This window comes from Hydra vulgaris, chromosome 10 (assembly GCF_038396675.1).
Source record: "Hydra vulgaris chromosome 10, alternate assembly HydraT2T_AEP".
Lineage (NCBI taxonomy): Eukaryota > Metazoa > Cnidaria > Hydrozoa > Anthoathecata > Hydridae > Hydra > Hydra vulgaris.
Window position 1 is genome coordinate 13,432,501 of NC_088929.1, and position 21,950 is coordinate 13,454,450.

The 21,950-nt window shown below is 26.5% G+C and overlaps 1 protein-coding gene across 2 annotated transcripts in view; it reads left to right on the forward strand.

Moving 5' to 3' along the window:
- LOC105845772 (uncharacterized) overlaps window positions 1–20,563 on the forward strand; it is a 104,479-nt gene extending 83,916 nt beyond the window's left edge. For both annotated transcript variants that reach the window (XM_065807292.1, XM_065807293.1), the window contains exons 9-15: window positions 4,771–4,986; window positions 5,069–5,175; window positions 5,285–5,376; window positions 6,334–6,360; window positions 6,470–6,543; window positions 16,105–16,263; window positions 20,231–20,563. In XM_065807292.1, coding sequence (XP_065663364.1) covers window positions 4,771–4,986; window positions 5,069–5,175; window positions 5,285–5,376; window positions 6,334–6,360; window positions 6,470–6,543; window positions 16,105–16,263; window positions 20,231–20,456 — 901 coding nt within the window. In that variant the 3' untranslated portion in view covers window positions 20,457–20,563. The remainder of the gene's footprint in view (window positions 1–4,770; window positions 4,987–5,068; window positions 5,176–5,284; window positions 5,377–6,333; window positions 6,361–6,469; window positions 6,544–16,104; window positions 16,264–20,230) is intronic.
- The last annotated feature ends 1,387 nt before the right edge of the window (window positions 20,564–21,950 follow it).

The following is a 21,950-nucleotide window of genomic DNA, read 5'->3' on the forward strand; positions in this document are numbered from 1 at the left end:
TAAGCATCTAACTCTATCATTTTTTTCGTTTAAGTATATTTTCCTTTGTATATAAAAATTGCTAAAAAATTTAACAAAAAAAAAAAATGCAATTTTTTGATCTATGAAGTTATGAAAAGTTAAAAACAACTTTGCATTACAATAAAAATATATGAAGTTACATGTAACTTTTTATAAAGAGGAAAACTATAGCATGGAACATAAAACATAATTTAAAAAATATCCATTTTTGACTTGTTGGTATTTTAAGGGCCCCCAACCTTTTTTTTTCAATTTTCATTTAATTTTAATTGTTTAAATAGTGTAAATATATTACTAACATAGTAAACCAAAAATTAAAAAAAACTTTATGACTTTGCCCAGAGTACAACTCTTTGCTTTAGTCCATGAGTACAACTGGCTTTCTTTTAGTTGAAAAAGTACTTATCCACTTTAATAGCTGAGATGCAATACCATATGCTTCAAATTTTAATAATAATCTGGACCACGTTTTATCAAATGTTTTTGTAAAATCAGTATAATGGATATCAAATGATTTGTGACACCTGATGTTTCCTTATCCATATATTCTAGCAGTTGTATAACTTTTACCTTTTTGTAAAACCATGCTGATGAGACAATAAATCGTTAACTTTCATATGATATAAGTGTTGGTTAGGTATTAAACAGTCTAAAATTTTACAAAAGCATTTACAGGTTCTTTTAATTGGAAAAGGTGAATCCCATCTGGTTTGACCAATTTTCTTGGTTTTAAAGTATATATTATGTTAGTAACTTCAGTTGAGGTAATATTAGTCAAATGTAGTAAATTCAAACCCTTTTTATCAAATTTTTGTTAAATGTCATTATTAATTTCTACATTACTATCTTCTATGAATATTGACTGAAGATATTTAAAGTATCAGCAATCTGCTTTTGGTTTATTATAACATGCATTAGAATCTTCAATTGGTGTTAAATATTTTTTTTTTCTTTTTGTATATAACTATGCAGCATAATTTATAAGAAAGATATAATTTTGATTTGATTTTTTTTTTAAGTTTTGATTTTGGTGATTTTTATAGGTGTCAAATATCCTGTATCCTTTAAGGTGTCAAATGCTGTATTGCTTACTCATTTTAAGTAAAAAAAGTAATAAACTTTAAAAAACCTGAGGTTCAAACATTCATTTGGGAGATCTGTGTATCTACGGCTCCATGCATGGGTACATTGTACTTATATTATAAATACGACAACATAAATCAAATAGTATTTAAAATATTTCTATATAAGTTATGTTACTCATTGGCTTGCTAGTACCAATTTCTATTTTTTATTTAATTTTTTGTAATTTTGTGTAAGGTTTTTGTGGTGATTTATTATTTAAAAATGTTTTTTATGGTATGAAGTAAATAATGGCCCTCAAATATAATACATTCAAATGCGAAATGATGCGGAAAGTTAAGGAAAATAAGAAATGGTAAACAAAGTTTTTGGTTTTAAGTTTTATATAAAATATGCTTATATCTGCATTTACTGTTACTTCAGCAAACTTAAGATTGCCAAAGTAACAGAAGATGCAGAGTTTCTTGCATAGAAAGAAGTAATAGTGTGATTTGTATCTACACCTTCCAATCTTTTCTTTAGTTGTTTATGACACTTCCCTACTACACCAGAAAATTTCCATTTTAAAGACATATCACTGAAGTAAATCAATAAAAACATTGTTATATAATGATACTACAATTATTACAAACCTCAATCAAATAGTTTGAAAGTAATAAATGTATAAATATTATTTGAATTGCTGCAAATAGAAATGTTTTTAGAAAAAGCCTGCGGTCGCTCTCTTATATAAATATTACCTAATAATATATAATTTTAGGTATAATTGTTGAGCCTAAAAGCAACTTTAACTTAAAGACAACAAAACGTAGAATAACATAAAATTAATAATAACATAAAAGGAAAAAATAAAATAATCATAGATTAACACATTTTCAATACAATGTGACTTTTATATAATGAGTTCTATTTTTATAGAAAAGGTTGTAGAATTGTAGATAGCATGTAGATATATATGTATATATATATTTAATGTATATATATATTTAATATAATTAATGCGTTTTATTGCGTTAATGCATTAATTAATTAATACCGGCTATCAGTTTATGACAGTGATGTAATTTCGAAAATAACAATGTAATTATTATTTTGAAAGTCAGAAAATGAAAAATAAACTTTTTAATTTAAATTTAATAATTCATTAAACTTATGATTGCACAAAAATTATTTCAAAACAAACCTTTCAACCTTAAATTTTATTTTCGACTTTTTAGTCTTACAATGAGTTTGTCATGATTTTCAGCTGCTTGTATTTTTTTTAAAGCTACACATTCTTTACTTAATTTTTCTTTAGTGAAGCTGTCTGTAAAAGTTTTTGTTTCTTATTATATACTTTTTATTTATTGTAGTTTTTTATTATTATTATAATAATAATTTATATTAGTATTAATATGTTTAAAAAATTATTTTTCATTTTCTATTTTTATTAAAGTTTGTTTATAGTTTTGTTTGTTTTCTTTTTTATTGTTTTAAAATTATGTAATAATTGAATTGTAATTTATAATAATAATCAAGTTATAAAATAATAGAAACTTTTATGTGAAATTATGTTATGGCGTATGTTCAGACAACAAGAAATAAATAAATAAATTTCATGAAGAGTTGTGTTGTAACTGAAGGGAAAGATTTTTATAATGGACAAAGTTACCGAAATCTTAAACAGACATTTTTTATTTTAAACCTCTTCAACAAGGAGTTGATAGTACTAAAGCTATTTGTAAACACTGTATAGCTAAATTTTCTTATCATGAGAGTACTTCAAGTCTAAAGTATAATTTAAATGCAATGTACATTGTTAATGGCAGCAAATCACCCACGCAAACGAACAGAGGAGGAAGGCTTTGGCAGACTATTGGATGCAGCGCTATAGAGAAACAAGAGAATGACAAGGTTAATTAGTATTTTGGAAATTTTTTGTCTGAAGAATGTTATTATGGTTGCAACAAATGACTGCACAAATAAGCCTCCACCAAGATGTATCATCGCAAGAAAATAATATAAATTGTATGAAAAGGGGAGGAGTATAAAAGTGAGGAATATAAAGAGGATTATAAATGATGTTACAATGTGCACAAACTGTTGCCCTCATCGGAGACTACTGGACGTTGCTGGGTAACTAAAATTAACTTGGAGTTGCTGTGCATTACATTGATGAACAATGGAAACTGTACTTACATGCTCTGACAATATTGAAAACACAAGAAAGACATTTTTCTGAAAAATGCCCAGAACATTTTATTCATGTTGCACAGCAGTGGGACATTTCAAATAAAGTCAGCACACTTTGCACAGGTTGTGCAAAAAATATGGTTGCTGTTGTGAGGCATCTGCCTTTTGAATGCATCTCCTGCATTGCACATAGCCTCAAACTGTTACAGTATCTCTGCACAAAAGTGGGTTTGGCAATGCCCTGGCTAAATGCAGGAAGGTGGTGGGTCATTTTAAACACAGTCCAGCAAGTACTGCAGAATTAGAAAAAAAATATATTGAACTTGGACAAAAGAAGATGTTGCTTATACAAGACATTCTAACCAGAAAGGACTTGCCACACACAAAACAAAGTTCTTTATGCCAAAATCAGCTTAAATAGACAAATTGCAAAAGTTGAAAAAGCTACTGGAGCCCTCCAGCTATATTTTACGTTATATATTTTTCACAGAATGGTTTGATTGCATGTAAGAGATAATTATTGTGTCTGTATGTGCATGTAAGCATGAATATGATTATTTTTTGTGTATAAGTGAATGTAAAACATTTGAGTAGTATGGTTTTGATTTTTTGCAGATTTGTGACTGATTTTCTGGGTGGAGAAAAATGTTTCATGTTCTGTGGTTCTGCCTGCTTTTTGTCATCTCTCTTGGGTAATGAAGAGCTCAGATGATGGCCCTGCCTATGTGGTCAAATTCAAGTCTAAATTCAGAACAGAACTGTAGACACACAAGGAAGATGGCAACATTGCATTTCTAAATCTTGCAATTGCATTGGACCTGAGATTCTAACACTCAAGCACCCCTCGGAATTAGGGTCGTCATTCGGCAATGCCTACCTAAAAGTGTTTGAGATTGGCAAATTATTACCGACCTCATTTTTTCTAATTCCAAGGGTTAACCCAGAGTTAAGAGAGGTGAGGCATGAGCCTCAGTTACTAACTTACTCAAGAAACAGGTTATTGCAGATGAACCTGTCGAAGCAATAACATCAAAGCCATCAAACAGAAAGTTTGATCTGTTGGTTGCTTCATCAGAGTCTGATTCTGAACACGAGAATGACTCAATTGAGAATGGAATGAACTAAAAAAAAATAATATATATTTATTTGTATACATTTATTTAAAATACCAATTTTAATCCAGACAGTTATCCAGATAAAAAAGAAAAAAAAAAAAATAGTAAAAAATACTTTATAAATAGATTTATTTTTTGTTAGTGTATGTGCCAGTAAGAAAATAATTTAAAATCACAATTTAAAAAAACATATATATAAATGACTAGGGTTAGAAGAACACAAACTTTGTCTTATCACCAAGGTTGCTGAAACTTTTTTGATATTTTGTTTATGAAGTTATTTTAAATTTTGTTTTTAATTATGTTTGGGAAAAATAACTTTGTAGTTTTAATCTTTCTAATGTGTTTGTTTTTTATACTCTGAATATTTTATAATTAGAAATATTGAATCTGCTGAGGAAGAAAAAATTCAACTTCTTCAATCTGATGATGATAATGATGTGCAGGAAAATGGTGAAAACTCTTTAGTAGAGAAGAAAATATCAAAATTGAAAACGAATACAAAAGTTGATTTCAAATGTGAAACAGAATCAAAATTAAAATATGGAGCAATTTCAAAGTTTAGAAAAGAATCAAGATACAGAAAGTTGTTAAGGTATGTTTTAATAAAGTGAAGTAATTTTTATAAATTTCTTTATCAGTATTACAAAAAACATTGCAACTGAGTTAATTTGTAGGAACAAAAATTTTGTCCTTTCAATATCTCTATATGGAATGTCTACAATGACAACTGGTGGCTTTGATGATTTGTTTCCAGTCTTTGCTGCTACCGATATTAAATACAGTAAATGTTTTTAAACAGAAAAATTATCCTTGTTGATGATATTTTAATGGTGTCAGCAAGTTGTGGTAAAAAAAAAATTAACCAAACTTAACTTTGAACAAATATTTAGATGGGTTAAGCATGAAGACATCAGATATTGGAACATTATATTTTGCCACTGGATTAACTGTGGTTGTAATTCAATTTACAGTTATTACAAAGGTGAATATTAATATTTTAAAAAAATAATTAAGATAAATACAAAGAAAAAATTGAAATAAAAAAACAAGTGAAAAAATGGTTGAAGTTTTTTTGTATTGTTTAAGAATGTTTTTGCTTTTAGTTTTCTATTATTAATGTTTTTTTTTATCATTTTTCTTTTTTTTAAATGTTTTATTTTATTTAGTCACAATTAAATATACATTTATAATTGATTAAATGATATGTCCATTGAATATAGTGTGTATATCTTTTTATAAATACTCATGAGCTTTGAATGAATTTTTATGACTTTCATCAGCCTATAATTATTATCTACAATGTTCAGCTTAAAATATAAAGTACAAGCTAATTATCATAAGCTGAGTTGTAACAAAGATCAAACTAACAACTATATAGTTTCAAGATGGTGAATTATATATTATATATAAGTAATTATATTGCGATCACCCGTTGTATAAAGGGATTAACTTTTGAAAAATTAATATGTAAACATCTTGATTAATGAAAAAATTCAGAGTTTAAGCCTAACTCTCTTGAGATTTTAACTATATTAATAATATAATTGTTTGAAGAGTTTCAAGTTTCAAGTTGTTTTAAATAAAGTAAAATGTTTTCTCATAAAAAAGAAACATTTTATTAAACACAACAAAATGTTAAAATATATAAATAATTCTAATTATTATTTTTATTGAATATGTTTACTATTTCTAATTTAACGTTTAACCTATTACTTAAAGCAAGATAATTTAAATTTTTAACCTATCACTTAAAGTATATTTAACGTAATTTAAAGTATATTTAAGATATTTAACCTATTACTTAAAGCAAGATAATTTAAAATAAAATTGCTTTAAAATAAAATATCTGTGTAAGTTGTTAATTTGATCTTTCAAATTCTTTTCATTAATTATTTTAAGTAATATCATTTAAATAATATAAATATAATTATATTTTTAGATTGTTGCCAGGTTTGGTGCAAAAAAGGTAAAGAACAGACAAATTTTTTATTATAATAAAGATAAGTTTATTAATAGTTTTTTCAGTTTATAAGTTTTTAAGTTATATCTGTTATATTTAGTTTTTTATTGTTTAGGTATTTTCTGTTGCTACAGTTCTTTTCAGCATTCAGATTTTTCTGCTTCCAACCACAAATAAGATTAAAAATAGGTTAGGTATATATTTTTAAATTTGTTTAGTTTTATAGTTTTAAGTAAAATCATTTTTGTATAGTTAAAGATTTAAAACCTCTATAAATAGTAGACCTAGCAATACACTAAAGCAAATTTAATTACCATGAAAATTGATGCCATTGTTGCAAAATAATTTTTATTACAATAAATTATGCAGATTTTATTCATTGGATCATTATTTTATTTTAATTGATTCTAGGATTTTAACTTATAACTTATTAACGTATTTTGTTTTTTGCTGGAGACAGGAATATTTACAAAAAAAGGTTGTTAACTTAAGAAGCTATTGCAGTCATGGAACAGTATTTTGCAGAGCTTCAGGAAAATCATTACGGAAATGGTATAAAATTATTGAAGTATAATTGGAGTAAGTTATTGAACTAAATAAGTGGAATAAGTTGAGGGAGATTATATTAAATATAAAAACATTTTGTTAAAACATTCTTTAATTTTTGCTTTTAAAACTTTTCAATAAACCTGCATTTGGTTGTAAAAACAAGATAGGCCATATTTTGGAGAATATCAAACAAATAATCCAACAATGCCTTTTATATAGAAAAACCTAGAAATATATTGGATAGATTTTTAATGCAGTTGGTTGTTAAATCTTATGTTCTTTTTAAATGTGACTCTGTTGACTTGTTAAAGTCAACAGCAGAGTCACATTTAAAAACTTATAAATTTAGTTAAATACTTTTAATTATAACTAAAGTTATAAGAGATATATATCCATTTCAAATTTTCAACTGAGGAAGAACTTCATAATACTTTATGTAAAGCTTAAATCTGCAGATGTAAAAGATTTTACAAAGGAAGCTGGAAATATGGCAGCTGTCATATTGGAGTATATACTCAATAAAGTTCATTGCATTATTGTAAAGTAAATAATTCAATGTGTTTGATCCAAGTTTACTATCTTATACACCACTAGTCAAACTACAAAGTTAGTTGAAATACTCCTGACTCATATCACTGAAGATATTTAATGCAACATTAGCAGAGAAAGTTTTGCCACAATAATTTAGATCTTTTAGCAGTGTTATCTCAAAATTCCGAAATAATGAAATTTTTTATTTGCTTGAGCATTCAATTCAATGACTTCTTTTTTCTTTGTTAGATTTTAATTAGAAGAGAAAGAATGCTGAGCAAGATAAATACAACCATCAGTTAAATGTTTTATCTGCAGTATTCAGTGATATAGAGAAAAAAACGTTTCTTAATGGTTTCTTGTAAAAATTTAGATATTAAGTTTAATAATGAATTTAGATTTCAGTTTAATAAAAAATTTAATAATTAAATAGTTAAACCATTAAGGCAAAAGAAAAGAATTATATAGTATTAAAGAATTAAAAAGCACTCAAAGAAAACTATAAAAATATATTTAAAAAGTATAAAAATGAACGAAGAAAAAGTATTAAGATTAAAGCATTAGAAAAAATTAAAGCATAAGATAAGTTTTTCAAGAAAAGAAATAAAAAGTTTTTCAAAAAAATAAGAAAAAGAAAAAATTTATGTGAAACTATATATTTTTTAATATTATTTTGTTGTAGCTGTGCTTTTCTTTACAAAAAAAAAATTCACTTTGTAGAGTTTTAAAACTTTTTACTTGATCTTTTTAGTAATGTCAAAATATTTTTCTTCAAAGAAAATGCTATGTACTTTTGTAGATAGCATTTTGTACATATAAGGTTTAAGAACACTTAATAATAAAATATATTGTTTAACTTATATTTTTTTCAAAATTAGTTGTTGTGAAGTGTAAATGTCATATATTATAGTATCTTAAATAAAAAAAACATATGATCAGCAAGTTAGAGAGAGTTCTTTTTTCTAGAAGTATAATCATTGTTAAATATAATTTAGACTTTTTTTTACTTATTTTTACTTTTTGTGGTAGTTTAGGATATGCTTCATTAAAAATCTGTATAAACCATGTCTTAATAGAATGCTACATTGAAAAACCTACAAACTTAGAACCATAATCCAGCAACACATGATCTATAATTAGCAATGATTCTATATTGATCATCATTCAAAGTTTTTTTTCTACAGTTTGAAATTTTATTATTTCTTCAAAAGCAAAAATAAGTTACTTAAAGTGTCATGTTCATGACACAACTTTTCTTTGATTAGCTATGTAATGAACATGATCATCATCTAGTTCAGATAATAAATGGAAAACAACTTAAAAAAGGTTTTTTGAGAATTATAAGTCTCTTTGTATAAAAGGATGAGATGATTTTTGTGTGACTTTGAAGTAAAAATTGTTCATAGTATATAGTTAAAATTTTTTTGCAAACTGATAATGAGAAGTGGTCCCCCAAACCCTATTTTGGAACCCTAAATTGACCAAAATTTGTATAAAAACTTAATCTTATAGTTCTATTTTTATTTCATACAAAATACTGCTATAAATTGATCTAAAAACAAATAATATAAAGTATTATGTTACAACATAGATAGTTCACAGAAGACTAGAAAGTACAAGCAAATTTAGACTTACCCCCTCAGCATTATTTACCAAAAATCGCTCCTAAATGCATATTTTGATTTCATTATTAAAAATTGTAGAGAAAATAGGGAGGAGGGGTAGGTGTATCATCTAAGACTTTATTGTTTATTTTTTGACTTTAAGCACTTTATATTTCTTAAATTTCTATAACAGTAAAAAAGTATACAAATATTTCTCAAGAAGATGGCTGCTTTAGACGCTCAACTACAAATTTTTGGCCAGTTGGACATATTCTCTCAACAATAGATGGGCCCAGTCAGTTGCTAACTAGTGGTGTTGCCCTATGAAGAGTTTTTTATGAAATGATAATCAAAAAGTCAACTCTTTAAATATCCTGCAACACAGTTGCAGATGAAGTTACAATTTTTTGGCTCAAGGGTAATATTCTAACTATAAAAAAGCCTCATGTATTTGCTAAACTAAAGAGTATTTACAAGTAACATGTTAAAGTGCAAAAGTAGAAAATCAGCTACTCAATATAGCTATCAAGAAAAATTCACTGCCAAGATGAATATACTTTTTGATATTGCCTATGGGATTGTCTCATCAAGTTAAATGAAGGTAAACAATTTCTGATAGGCCAGAGAGGTCCCCGAAAGATGTTAATAACATCAGAAGACTGTATTTAATGACATCAGAAGAATGTATAAAATAATGTATAATGTATAAATGTATAATGTATAAAAGAATGTGTATAACTGTACTTAATGACATCAGAAGAATGTATAAGAAAGCAGTTGAAAAATACAGAAAATGCAAGCTTGAAGAAAAGAGGTACTTTGAACAACATAAAGAAAGTAAAGTTATATCTACATATTAATGGATTAGAATTCAGATTACTCTTTGGATGAAAATTCTGATTTTGATATGTCAATTCAAGCACAAAAAGCTTTTACTTGTCCAAGTAATTCAAAACATTCTACTATTGGCACTAGTCAACTCTCAATTAGAATATCCAAACGTTGTATTCTTGACAATCAACTCTTTCACACAGCATTAGACTGAACAAAAATAATACCATGACAAGCAAGAATGGTTGTCACACCAGCCCTAGCTGCAATCAGTATTGATATAAATAAATTAACATTTTCATGTTCCACTCTAATGGAAGCTCGAACTACATCCCATAAAATCTCTTGCAATAGTAGTAAGAAAAAATTTTCAACCCTTGGTTCCACAAGTTGCTCATTTTGATCGTAAAATGTTGTCAAATGTTGGTAGAGCCAGACGTGAATGTTTACCAATTGTTGGTATCTGGTTTGGATATTAAGAAATTATTAAGGATCCTTAAGATACCTGTTGGTGCTGGTACTCTAATGGGACAAAATGTAGTTAAGTTCATTCATGAATGGCCTGGCGTTGAGGAGCATCTTGCAGGTCTTTGCTTTGACACAACTGCAAGTAATACAGAAAGTCATAATAAAGCAATAACTGTTATACAGAAGTCAATGAGTCGAAGAGTTTTGTTTTTAGTCTGTTGACATCATATTCTTGAAATCTGTGCAAATGCAGTGTTTGATGCGCTTTTTGTATCACAACATTGAACTTTTTGGTAGAGTGAAGTCCCAGTGGGAGCTAATTGAAAAATCAAAGTTCGAACAACTTGAAAGTGATAAAAACAGAACTGGATGCCTTTCAAAGTTTGAAAAAATCTTAAAAATCCGGTGTGGTGGAAAGTTTGAAAAAATACTTAAAGGAAACTCAGCCATGTTATGATTATAAAGAATTTGGAAGACTAACTCTTCTCCTTTTGGAAGAAAATAATAATACAACAACTATTTGCATTCCTCGGGCTTATCATCGTGCAAGTTAGATGGCTAAAGGTATATACTGTTTAAAAATTTTTGGTTTTTGTCATCAGTTAAATATCACAGAGAAAGTAATTGGGAATTTCAAGAAGAATATGTCTCTTCATAACCACAATATATGCATGTTTCTGGTTTTCAGCACCTCTCACAACAAAAGCATCAAAAAATCCTTCTTTTAAAAGTAATTAAGAACTATTGTCAAGTTGACCGCAAAGTTGCAAATGTTGCAAAAAATAAAATTAAACTTCAGTTATGGTATTTAAATGAAAATCTAGCTGCTCTCCCATTATTCAGTGATTTCTGTTGAAGAGAAAATGGAAATTTAAATGCCTTACAAAAAGAACCATTACCAGGTGACAAAATAAGACTTGCTCCAAACAAGATTTATACATTCTCTAAACTTTCTATAGCTAACTTTGTTATACCAAACTCAATGAATTTGTTTGATTCTCTCAATTTGCCAAAAGAATTCTTGACATCGTCTCCTAAAACTTGAGCTAATTGTGATGACTACAAGTCTGCTTGTAAGATTCATTCATGTCATGAAAATGGTTAATGACTGTGCAGAACGGGCAGTTAAATTAGCCACTGACTTCAATGAAGTTTTGACAAAAAATGGCAATCAACATCAGTTTTTCTACCAAATAGTTGAGTATCATAGAAAACATTTTTTAACTGAAGCTGCAAAGAAACAGTAAAGTCATAATCATTCCAAATAACAACAATTTAATCTGTTCAAGTATGCATATATATATATATATATATATATATATATATATATATATATATATATATATATATATATATATATATATATATATGTATATATATACACAAATAGTATGAACTAAATATATAGTTAAATGCATGATAATAATAATAATAATATATGGCTATTGTTTTTCTGATTTAATTTAGTTGTATGTCAAGATTTGTGATACAAAGTTGTGTACATTATTTCATCTAAATAGTTTTAAAATTTGATTTTGTAATATGTTTTCTTGAACGCATAAGAAAATTTTTAATTCTTTTAAAAGTTTCATTTGAGTACAATATTTTTTGTTATTTTTAAATTTATAAATTTTAATTTTGGCAGAAGTAGAAATGACTGGTAGAAGGACACCATTTAGGGCATATGGGTCAATGGTACTCACAATTGAAAAAACAGAAGAAATGTTAAAAAAAAGACCTTTTTTAAGTATTTATAACAGTTTTTTGTATCTTTACCCCCTTGCCCCAAGTTTTCCTATATACATTCATACACTTGTTGTCACTCTAATAAGTAAAACTGATGCATGAAACACTGGCAATAGTTTGTTTTAATACATTTCAGAAATTTGTTATTTTCGAAAAAAACGAGTCTCAAAAGGGCTTAAGAAACAGGTCTGGGTCCTGGCGCCCTGAGGGTGGGGTGTGGGAATAGGTCACTGCTATATGCATTTGTTCTATTGTTATCACCCTAATAAGTAAAACTTATGCATGTAACACTGGCACAAGCTGATTTTAATAGATTTCAGAAATATGTTATTTTAGACAAAAACAGGTCTCAAACGAGACCTATCATTTTTAGGGTGGAATCTGGGAAAAGGTCATTGCTACATACATTCTTATAAATTTTATAACCCTAATAAGTAAAACTGGTGCATGTAACGCTGACGCTAACTGATTTTAATACATTTTTGAAATATGTCATTTTAGACAAAAATGGGATTCTAAAGGGGTTACAAAGCAGGTGTGGGGGACCACTTCTCATCATCAGGGTGCGGATTCACAACACTTTCGTAAGTCCAAAATTTGCGTAAGTTTTGCTTAAGTTCAAAGTTATGCTAAGTGATATTCACAAACCTTGCGTAAACAAAAACTTACGAAATTCATAAGTTTTTACGTAAGTTATTAGTTACGCAAAAAGTTTAAAAAACGGTATTCACAACATTTCCCTAAAAAGTGCTCAGCAAACTTTACGCAAGAAAAGTTACGTCTGCTATTTTCTGACTTGAGTTTGGCGTAACTTTAAATCATCTAATAATATTTAAAAATGGCGTTTTTTTTATTATAAATGATTTCAGAATTTGTTTGTTATTGCCATTAAAATATAATTTTATCTTAATTTTACACTGCTATACAAGGAGAGCGACCATAGTACGGATATATCATATAGTCTTGTAGTATGCCAATAACTTATTAAATAAGTTGACTTAATAACTAGTTATTGTCATACATCAAAACTATATGATGTACCCATACTATATTAACTTATGGTTGTATCTATACTATACTATCTATACTATACTATACAAAAATATATACAATAATATTATTGAAGTATATACTTTAACTTGCATGACTAGCATAAAGAGAGAGAGTCTCTCTCTCTCTCACTCTCTGTGTGAGAGAGAAAATATTTGTGCTAGTATAGATAGAATATTCACAAAAATATGTAATCAATTCATTAGTTTTTTAAATATCTATTTTTTTTTATTTATAAATGAGAACAAGACTATTTCAAAATACAATAATGCATAAATTATCTCTGAGTAATCAGGCTATTGAAGTAAAAAAGTATTATAACCTAAATATTAAACTTACTTTGAATAATGATGCTATGTTTTTCGATAATTTTAATTATTCAAAGGTATTAAAAGTATAACAATATTAAGATTATTTTGAATAATGCTCTGTTTTTAATTATTTCAATTATCAGGAGATATTAATATCTATGGATAATTTAAATTATTAAAAAAAAGAGCATTGTTTTTTAAAGCCTAATTTCTTGGTAAATAATAATGTTATTTGCAAATAATAAACATATTCTGTAATAGTTTAAATTGTTTAGGTAGATCTTTTTCTTTGTATATCTATATGAAATCTCATTGTTGTAGTTTGTTATTGCAAAGAGTAGAAATTCCATAAAAAGTTACTTGATCGACCAGTCCAAATGGAGTGATAGTGCTTTTCACAATTCAGTAGAATTATTATCTGTTACTGGATCGACCTACTGGAATTATTATAGTATAAGAAGTAAGAATGAAAACAAGAAGTTAAAAGAAAAACATATTAGTTTAGCACTTCCATTACTTTATGAACGTGAAATTTTATGCTAATCTAAAGTATTTTGTTTTAACTTCCTGAAGCAATGCAAGACAAGTTGCATGATCTGATCAGGGGTGAACCCAGACCTTTTTTGGTACTATAGGACCGCTATAGGCGCCAAAAAAAATGCCTCAAAATATTAATTTCATGATTTTTTTACTTTTTGTTTTTATATTAAAAATAGAAAAAAAGTCTTTCAAATGCTAGTTTTCTGTATATTTTAGCTAGTTTATTTAGCCAGTAATGTTTACAAATAAGGCTCGCTGCAGGTTTAGAGTTAGTGTTAAATAAAACTAATGGGCATTCACTGATGGCATCATACAGGAAGCCAAATAATTATCATATACAAGCCCAGGATAATACAATTTATATTACCCATTTGGATTTGTTTAAATATGCCCGAATTATTTCTTAATGAGTACTTGTAATGTTTGTATTTAAAATAATAGACATGTAGCATTTTGTTAATAATCGATATCTCATTTAAAAAACCAACCGACTCCTATTTGTTCCATTTTTAATCCAATTATTAATCATTTTGATTATTTTGCTAATAGATACTCAAAATAGATTGAAGGAATGTTTATGCTATATAAGCTATAACTTTTAAAAGTAATTGCACGTATATGCTTTATGGGGCTATTCAAGTATAATGAAACACTTTTTTGCTGTTTTTAGTCTCCCTTCTTTGTATATGTAACATTTTAAACAATCTCTCCTCGCCCTATTTGTGATGTGACATTATTTTTAAACAAATATATCTTTGAGTTTGTACTTTTACGCTAAAGGTTTACTACTCCGCTGTGATTAGAATTTAAATTTTAAAAATTTTGTCATGTCACATGGCTAACCACCCCCTCTCCCATGTGATATTTGGTGACACTTTCAAACAACTCCACCCCATATAAGAATGTTACGTATTATTTGAATAGCCTCTATATGGTTTTGCTACATTTTTAAATATAGCAAAAACAAAAAAATAATAATAATTGTAAGTAAATTTAAGCCCTGTCTTTAAAAAAGAATTATTTACTGTTTGGTCACATTGCCCTGTGTATCTTAATAAAAAAAAAATTAGTAATACTAACTTTATACAAATATACTTATTTTATACAAATAGTTAGAAAATATTTTCCTTAAATTTTGGGTAAGTTTTTGCCAAAGTTTTGCTCATGCGCAACCTTAACTTTACGCAAATGCTGAGAAAAAGTTGTGAATACCAAATAGTTACGCAAAAAATATTTTGCGTAAGTTTTTCGTAACTTTTGCTCAGCTACGCAAGAGTTACGCAAAAGTTGTGAATCCGCACCCAGTTTGCAAAAAAAAAATTATCTGTGAACTTTTTCATTGAATGTCACCAAATAAAAGGGTGTGCGATATCAAATTTAAAAAAAAAAAAAACACTATAATATATATATATATATATATATATATATATATATATATATATATATATATATATATATATATATATATATATATATATATATATATATATATATATGATGTATAGTTAAAATATTTATTAAACAACAACTTGATTTTTAAATTCAATAAAAGCATATTTTTTTTACTTTTGAAAAAGCTAAACCATTCTTTTATAGCTAAAATGTCACTACTGGTTTACAACTCATGTACATAAAACAATTGGTTTTGTTAAACCAACTATTAGTTTAAATATTTTTTGAGGTGGATGTCTAGAAAAAAAAAACATTTTGTTACTAAACTTATTTTATTTTATAACATAAAGAAATTATATTTATATTGCAAATAATAAAAAAAAAATGTCAGCATTAAAAAGTTTTTTAATGCTGACTTAGCTAAAATAATTTTAAAACACCACTTTCTTAAATTTTGCATGAATTTTGGTGTGCATGCAGAGTATATACAAAACTAGTATGTGAACCAATTAAAATCTTTCATTATTTTTTGATCTGTAATGGCAGGTTTAATTAAAATTAGCATAATTACCTAAAATTTAAAGTAACAATATGACAATTATTGAATACATTTGTTAGCTGCTTCTATGTATGTATTTTAAAATTTCTTTTTTAAGAATGCATTTATTGTCACTTAATAAAAAAATGAATTGTTTTATAAAGTGTTTTTTTTAAATTGTATATTCCAGAATTTTCTTATGGGTTGCATTATGGCTCACTCAATGTTTAATGAGAACAACATATAATGCTGGTGTTATGTGTGTGAATATATTTATAAATAATTCAGTTGATTCTGAACAACTTGGAGTGGCAAATGGGCTAGCTTTATCAGTATCATCAATTGGAAGGTAGCTTTTGTATCATTTCGTTTTGTTGCAACTTTTTGTAATTAGTTCTAGTTTTAGTTTGTATATAAAATATGTTCTCACTGATATTTCTTCCATTTTTAAATTGCTATAACTTTTATTAGGAAATAAATAACAATATTTATTTCTTAGATAACCTTTATTTGTTAAAATTTTTACCTGATTTAAGAATTTTCAGTAACTCAATTTTTTTTTAATTTTTAAAAAAAAGTCAACTTTATTGATTTAACTCAACTTTATTGATTTAATGATTTTTGTAATTTTTTCAACCAAATAATTAATAATGCTTAGAAAAAAAGTTTGAATTGTGAGTTTTTAAATGTAACTGGGTTTTCCTTTGTTAACTTATGACTTTTATGAATATTATAACAATAATGAATCTGTAAGTATTAAGTATCTATATAAATCTATGAATATTAAGTATCTATATAAAATGGGAATCTATGAATATTAGGACAATAATAATAACAGAAATTATTGGTTTTAAGTGAATTCGCTTTATAAAAATGATATACTTAATGGCTACTTGTTATTTTAACATATGTTGATTTATGTTGTTTTAACATTATTTACTGAATGATACTTTAATTTCATTTTTATATATAGCCATGATTACTTAAATATAAAAAGAGTTTGATCAAATACTCTATGACTCCATCTTCCTCTTCATCATCTGATTTCATTGTTTTCTAAATTTGCAGTTAACTAACTGTATTTAATTTCCCTAATAAATCATTGGTAACAATAGAAACTCTTTGTTCTAAAAATAAAAATATATTATAAAAATAATATTTTAATAATATTTTAAATATTACATTTGTTTAAAGGACTTCTTCATTTTCTTCTTTCATTCATTCTTATATGAACGAATTTAAATATATTTTGTTTATACTTTAATCTCTTTATTGAGACTATGAACTTTCATTAGAATATTTTCACAACAAAATTTTTTTGGTCCATAATTTTTCATTTAATAGATTTTGTTTTACCAAACAAATTAACAATCTAAAAGATATTGATCAATTAAGTTTATTTTTTTTTAAAAAAAGTAAGGGAGGTTTTAGAATTCATCAAACTTGACAATGTAATTTTAAAGTTATGAATCAAGATAACAGCGTATTTGTAGTTAGCATTTTTTAGATAAAACATGCTCATCAAATGCAGCTTCACCTGAGCAACTCACTTGTAGGTTTGATTTTGAAGTTCTGAGTTTGATCCCCACCACATACCTGGTAGTACCATGCTCAACTTATTTCTCCATGCCGAAGCCGTTTTGCCAGTGGATTAACCTGAATACCTGATCTTTGCTCTCAATTTGCAGTTTATTACTTGTATTGTGTGTAAAATTAGGGCAATTAAAAAAAAAGGTGTGTGATAGTGAATAATGATTTTAATAACAAAATAAGTAAAACATGCTTTGAAATTATAAAGATTGAATTTTTCAAAATCTATAATTAGATCTTATTTAAATATAAGATCTAATTATACATTCATAGTCTAAATATTGGGTAGAGAAAATATTTCTGTTCTTGTGCGCCTACGAATTTTTTGAGTTTTTTGTTGATTTCTTAAAATCAATTCACTCAGACTTAGCACCTTTTGAAAATTCATTCCTTAAATGCTTCCAAAAAGTTTTAATATCCTATTCCACACATGACAATTCCAGATTTAACTATCTAACAACCAGTGGCATGTAACGAGGCAAGATTTCTTTACAAATAAATTATATATTCTAATTTTTTAGAATGAAATCCAAAGCATTCATAATACTATGACTAAATAAGAAAACCTTTCTATGAAGGAAGCCAGTGCTTTTATTGCTATCTCTTAGGTGAATTAGTTCTTGAAAAGCATTATTAATATAAACGGTCCAGGAAAGGATCTTTTGGCTATTAAAATTTTGTATCCTATAAAGATGAATTCTAAATTTTTTTCTTCAAAGCTTTACTTATCTGATAAGAGTTTTTATAATAAGTTTTATAGAATGATGGTTTATTAAAATGAAGAAAAGTATTTTGAACTGATTATTGGAAAATGATGTTGCAGAGGAGTTTGTTTGTTCAAATATAATGGCTGTTTTTACTTCTGAAAGCATAGAACTAGTGGAATTATTTAAAGAGATTAGTTATTTATTTTCAAAGAAATTGATGTTTAAATAGACATTGAAACTTGGGTTAGTGATAAAAAATTGTCTTCGAACCCAAGATTTCAAGATTTCATCAAAATACTCGGTCAACGATGGAATGGAGTGAAAGGTAAAATTAATCCAAAACTTTATTAGTACCACAAAAGATGAAGTTGGTTTTTAAAATGTGTTATATATATATATATATATATATATATATATATATATATATATATATATATATATATATATATATATATATATATATGATGGTTGTTTAAGTCATGTTTAGTTCCAACCAAAATATCAACTCATGATGATGAATCGTCTTAGCAATGATTTTTCAAAGCGAATGTTGATAGCAAAATCGCAATGAACCTAGATATGATGTTTTTTCCATGAATTCCCCAAACATCTGAAGCTTGAAGTGAATATCTCTAACGTGTTTTGTCATTTCTCTCAATAAATTCAATTTAAAATTAAGATTTTAAAAACTATTTCATTAAGATTCTCATTCATCTGGTTAAAAGATGAAGAACCTGTAAAAATTAAAATTGAAATAGAAGATAACTTTATGGAAGATATTTTGCATCTTAGTAGTTTGACGTAGTCTTCATTTTTGCCTTCTGGAAACACTTTAGGATTTTTCAACCAAATATACTAAAAGGGTCTATAGCCTATTTTTAAATCTATATACATTCTAATACTAATTTTTTAAGGCAATGCCATTACATGTTGCAGAAGGTGAACGACCGAAGGTGACCTTTAGTTAAGTAAACTAAAATTGATTTTGAAAAAAGTAGAAACACAATAGAACAAGAGATTTAAGAACGTCTATTGGATATACATGTTGAAAATGAATTACATACAACTCTGTCATAATCTGACATAGTAATAATAATAATTTTCGCTAGTATATCTGTTGCATAAGTGTTATATACAAAAAGTGTTTCATCCAGGTGAGATGAAAATCAACAGTATTAGAAATGAAAACACAGTCATTAACTTGTGCATGCTATTACATTCTCTCTCAAAAGAGACTGTAATAGCATGAATTAGTTAATAATTTAGAATCAGTTAAGTATTTTCAGGAAAATCCATAATTTATTGAAAATGCCATACACAAATGACACAAATGATACAAAATTAAGATTTAATTTATGTTATATATATATACTATGTATGTATATAAAATAGATTAAATCTTAGCTTTTTTGCGATTCTAAACTTTTGCAAGAGATTGTAAATTTAAATAAATGCATAATTATAGGGGTGCCTAATTGCTACTATGCCCAGGGCGTCATGAAAGCTCTCGGCGGCCCTGATCATGCATGTGCACTTTGCCGTTTGCCAATTATTGATATTTTTTAGAAATATTATTTTTGAAAAATTTTCAACAAAATTTACTAATAACTATCTTTCAAAAAATTTGGATAAAAATAAAAATTTAAATAAAAATACATTAGAAAATTTAAAATTTATTTTATTAAGGCGCAATTTTGGTTTACTCACCTTCAGGATGTCTAGCGCAGGGCCTGTATAGATAGATATACATAATGAAAATTTTATTAATAAATTTCTTTTTTTATATGTATATACATTTATATATATATATATATATATATATATATATATATATATATATATATATATATATATATATATATATATATATATATATATATATATATATATATATATATATATATATATAATTATAATATTATTATAATTATAATTTTTTATAATTTATTATAAGTTTTCATAAATAATAGTGATAATTTCTATTTCTAATAAATAATAATCAAATTTAAATTTGTTTAGATCTCTCAGCTCTATATGCGTTGGTCTCGCTTATTCCTGGTCTCTTAACAATGTTAAAAAAAGATCATCTAAAGAAAGCAGTCTCGGTTTTCCGTTCAACGAATATTTTGCTTTTATTATTTTGTCGTTTTTATCGATACTTATAACGGTTGTTGCTTCGTTTCTTCCTGAAAGTATAAATAAGAAGAAAATACGAGAAGAAATTGAAGAAAAAAACTCTTTATGAAGTCACGCATAAATCATATTTTATTTGCAAGTTTTTTTTTTTTTATATATATATTTAGGAAAAAAATTCAAACATTTTAAAAATATTGTTTAGTTAACTTGGTAAAAGAGGCTTTATTTGAATGCAGAGCGTGTTCTAAATAGCTTGTCTTGTTTCGAAGACAATAATTCTTGGTTACATAATTCGTTTATGTATAAGTATCTTTCCTGTTATTTAGAAAAACAAAGCGAATAAGTTTTATTACTTTTTACAATAATTTTCAATTTTTTTAAAATTTCGTTGTAAAAGTACTCCTATAAACTCAAAAATAATTCAGTTGTACATATTTAATTTTGAAAAAACTTGGTAACGTTTAAAAATAAGTTATAACAAATTTTCATATATAAAAATTGTTAGAAAGATTTTTAAAAACGCAAACTTAATTCGCAAAAAATTATTAGGTTTTACTATCAAGGACGAGACAATATACTTAACTAAAGATATGATACAGAAATTGTTAGTTTTAGTGATAGTTTAACGCGATAGAAATGATTATAAATCTGTAAGTTGTCCCGTTTTGTTGGAAAAGTCAATGTTCTTATTAAAACTAGGACTTTTTGACATTCTATCAAACAAATACAAAGCAAATGCTTTTTACTTCATGAACTGCCTTAAACTGCTTAGTTGCTTAAAAGCATATCACTTTTTATTTACTAAAATAAGTGTTCGAACAAAAGATTTCTGTTTGAATACTTATTATGATCCAACTATAATATAACTCTACTAGTTTTGGCTCAACGAAAAAAGCAGATGCAAAGTTTCGGTCATAAGCGATGATCGAGAAAAAAATCATTTGTTAAAATGATATTTTTCTCAATCATCACAAATGGCCGAATTTTTTAAAATTGTTCTAATTCGCCCCCAACAAGGCTGCATTAAGTTGGGAGCTACTGGAAAACAAAGAATAAGTTAAAGAGCTAAGAAATTATTAACAGAAGATTTAAAAAGTTGTAGGTTGTGTGAGTCAGGAAAATATGAAGATGGGAAAGAGTTTCGAAGGGTTGAGGTGCTGGAAAAAAAAACTATACGAATAAAAGCCTTTGGCACATGCAGTAAAATAATGACTTATAGGTCATTATAAGTTCTTCTGGAACATGATTTTAATTAGTTAATAATATCAAATTAAGCATTTTTGTGCACCAGCAATAATAATGGAATTGAAAGATCTCTGTGTTATTTGACAATACACTTTGATCCGAAAGTCTTTCATTAAATTGAATCCATGGCAGCTTTTATTTCACCAAATTTGCTTACATCTATTTCTGTAACAACCAGAACTAACTTGTCCAATTTGTCGGTTGGAAATACATGCAAACGAACAAGTTGAAAGAAAACATTAAGTTTTGTCCTCACCGAGTGACAGAATAAGAGTTGTTAAATGTGCTCAGCGAAATAGCGGTTTGGTGATTCTGGTGCAAACTTTAGTTATCAAATATAAGACAGCTACAATGGGTT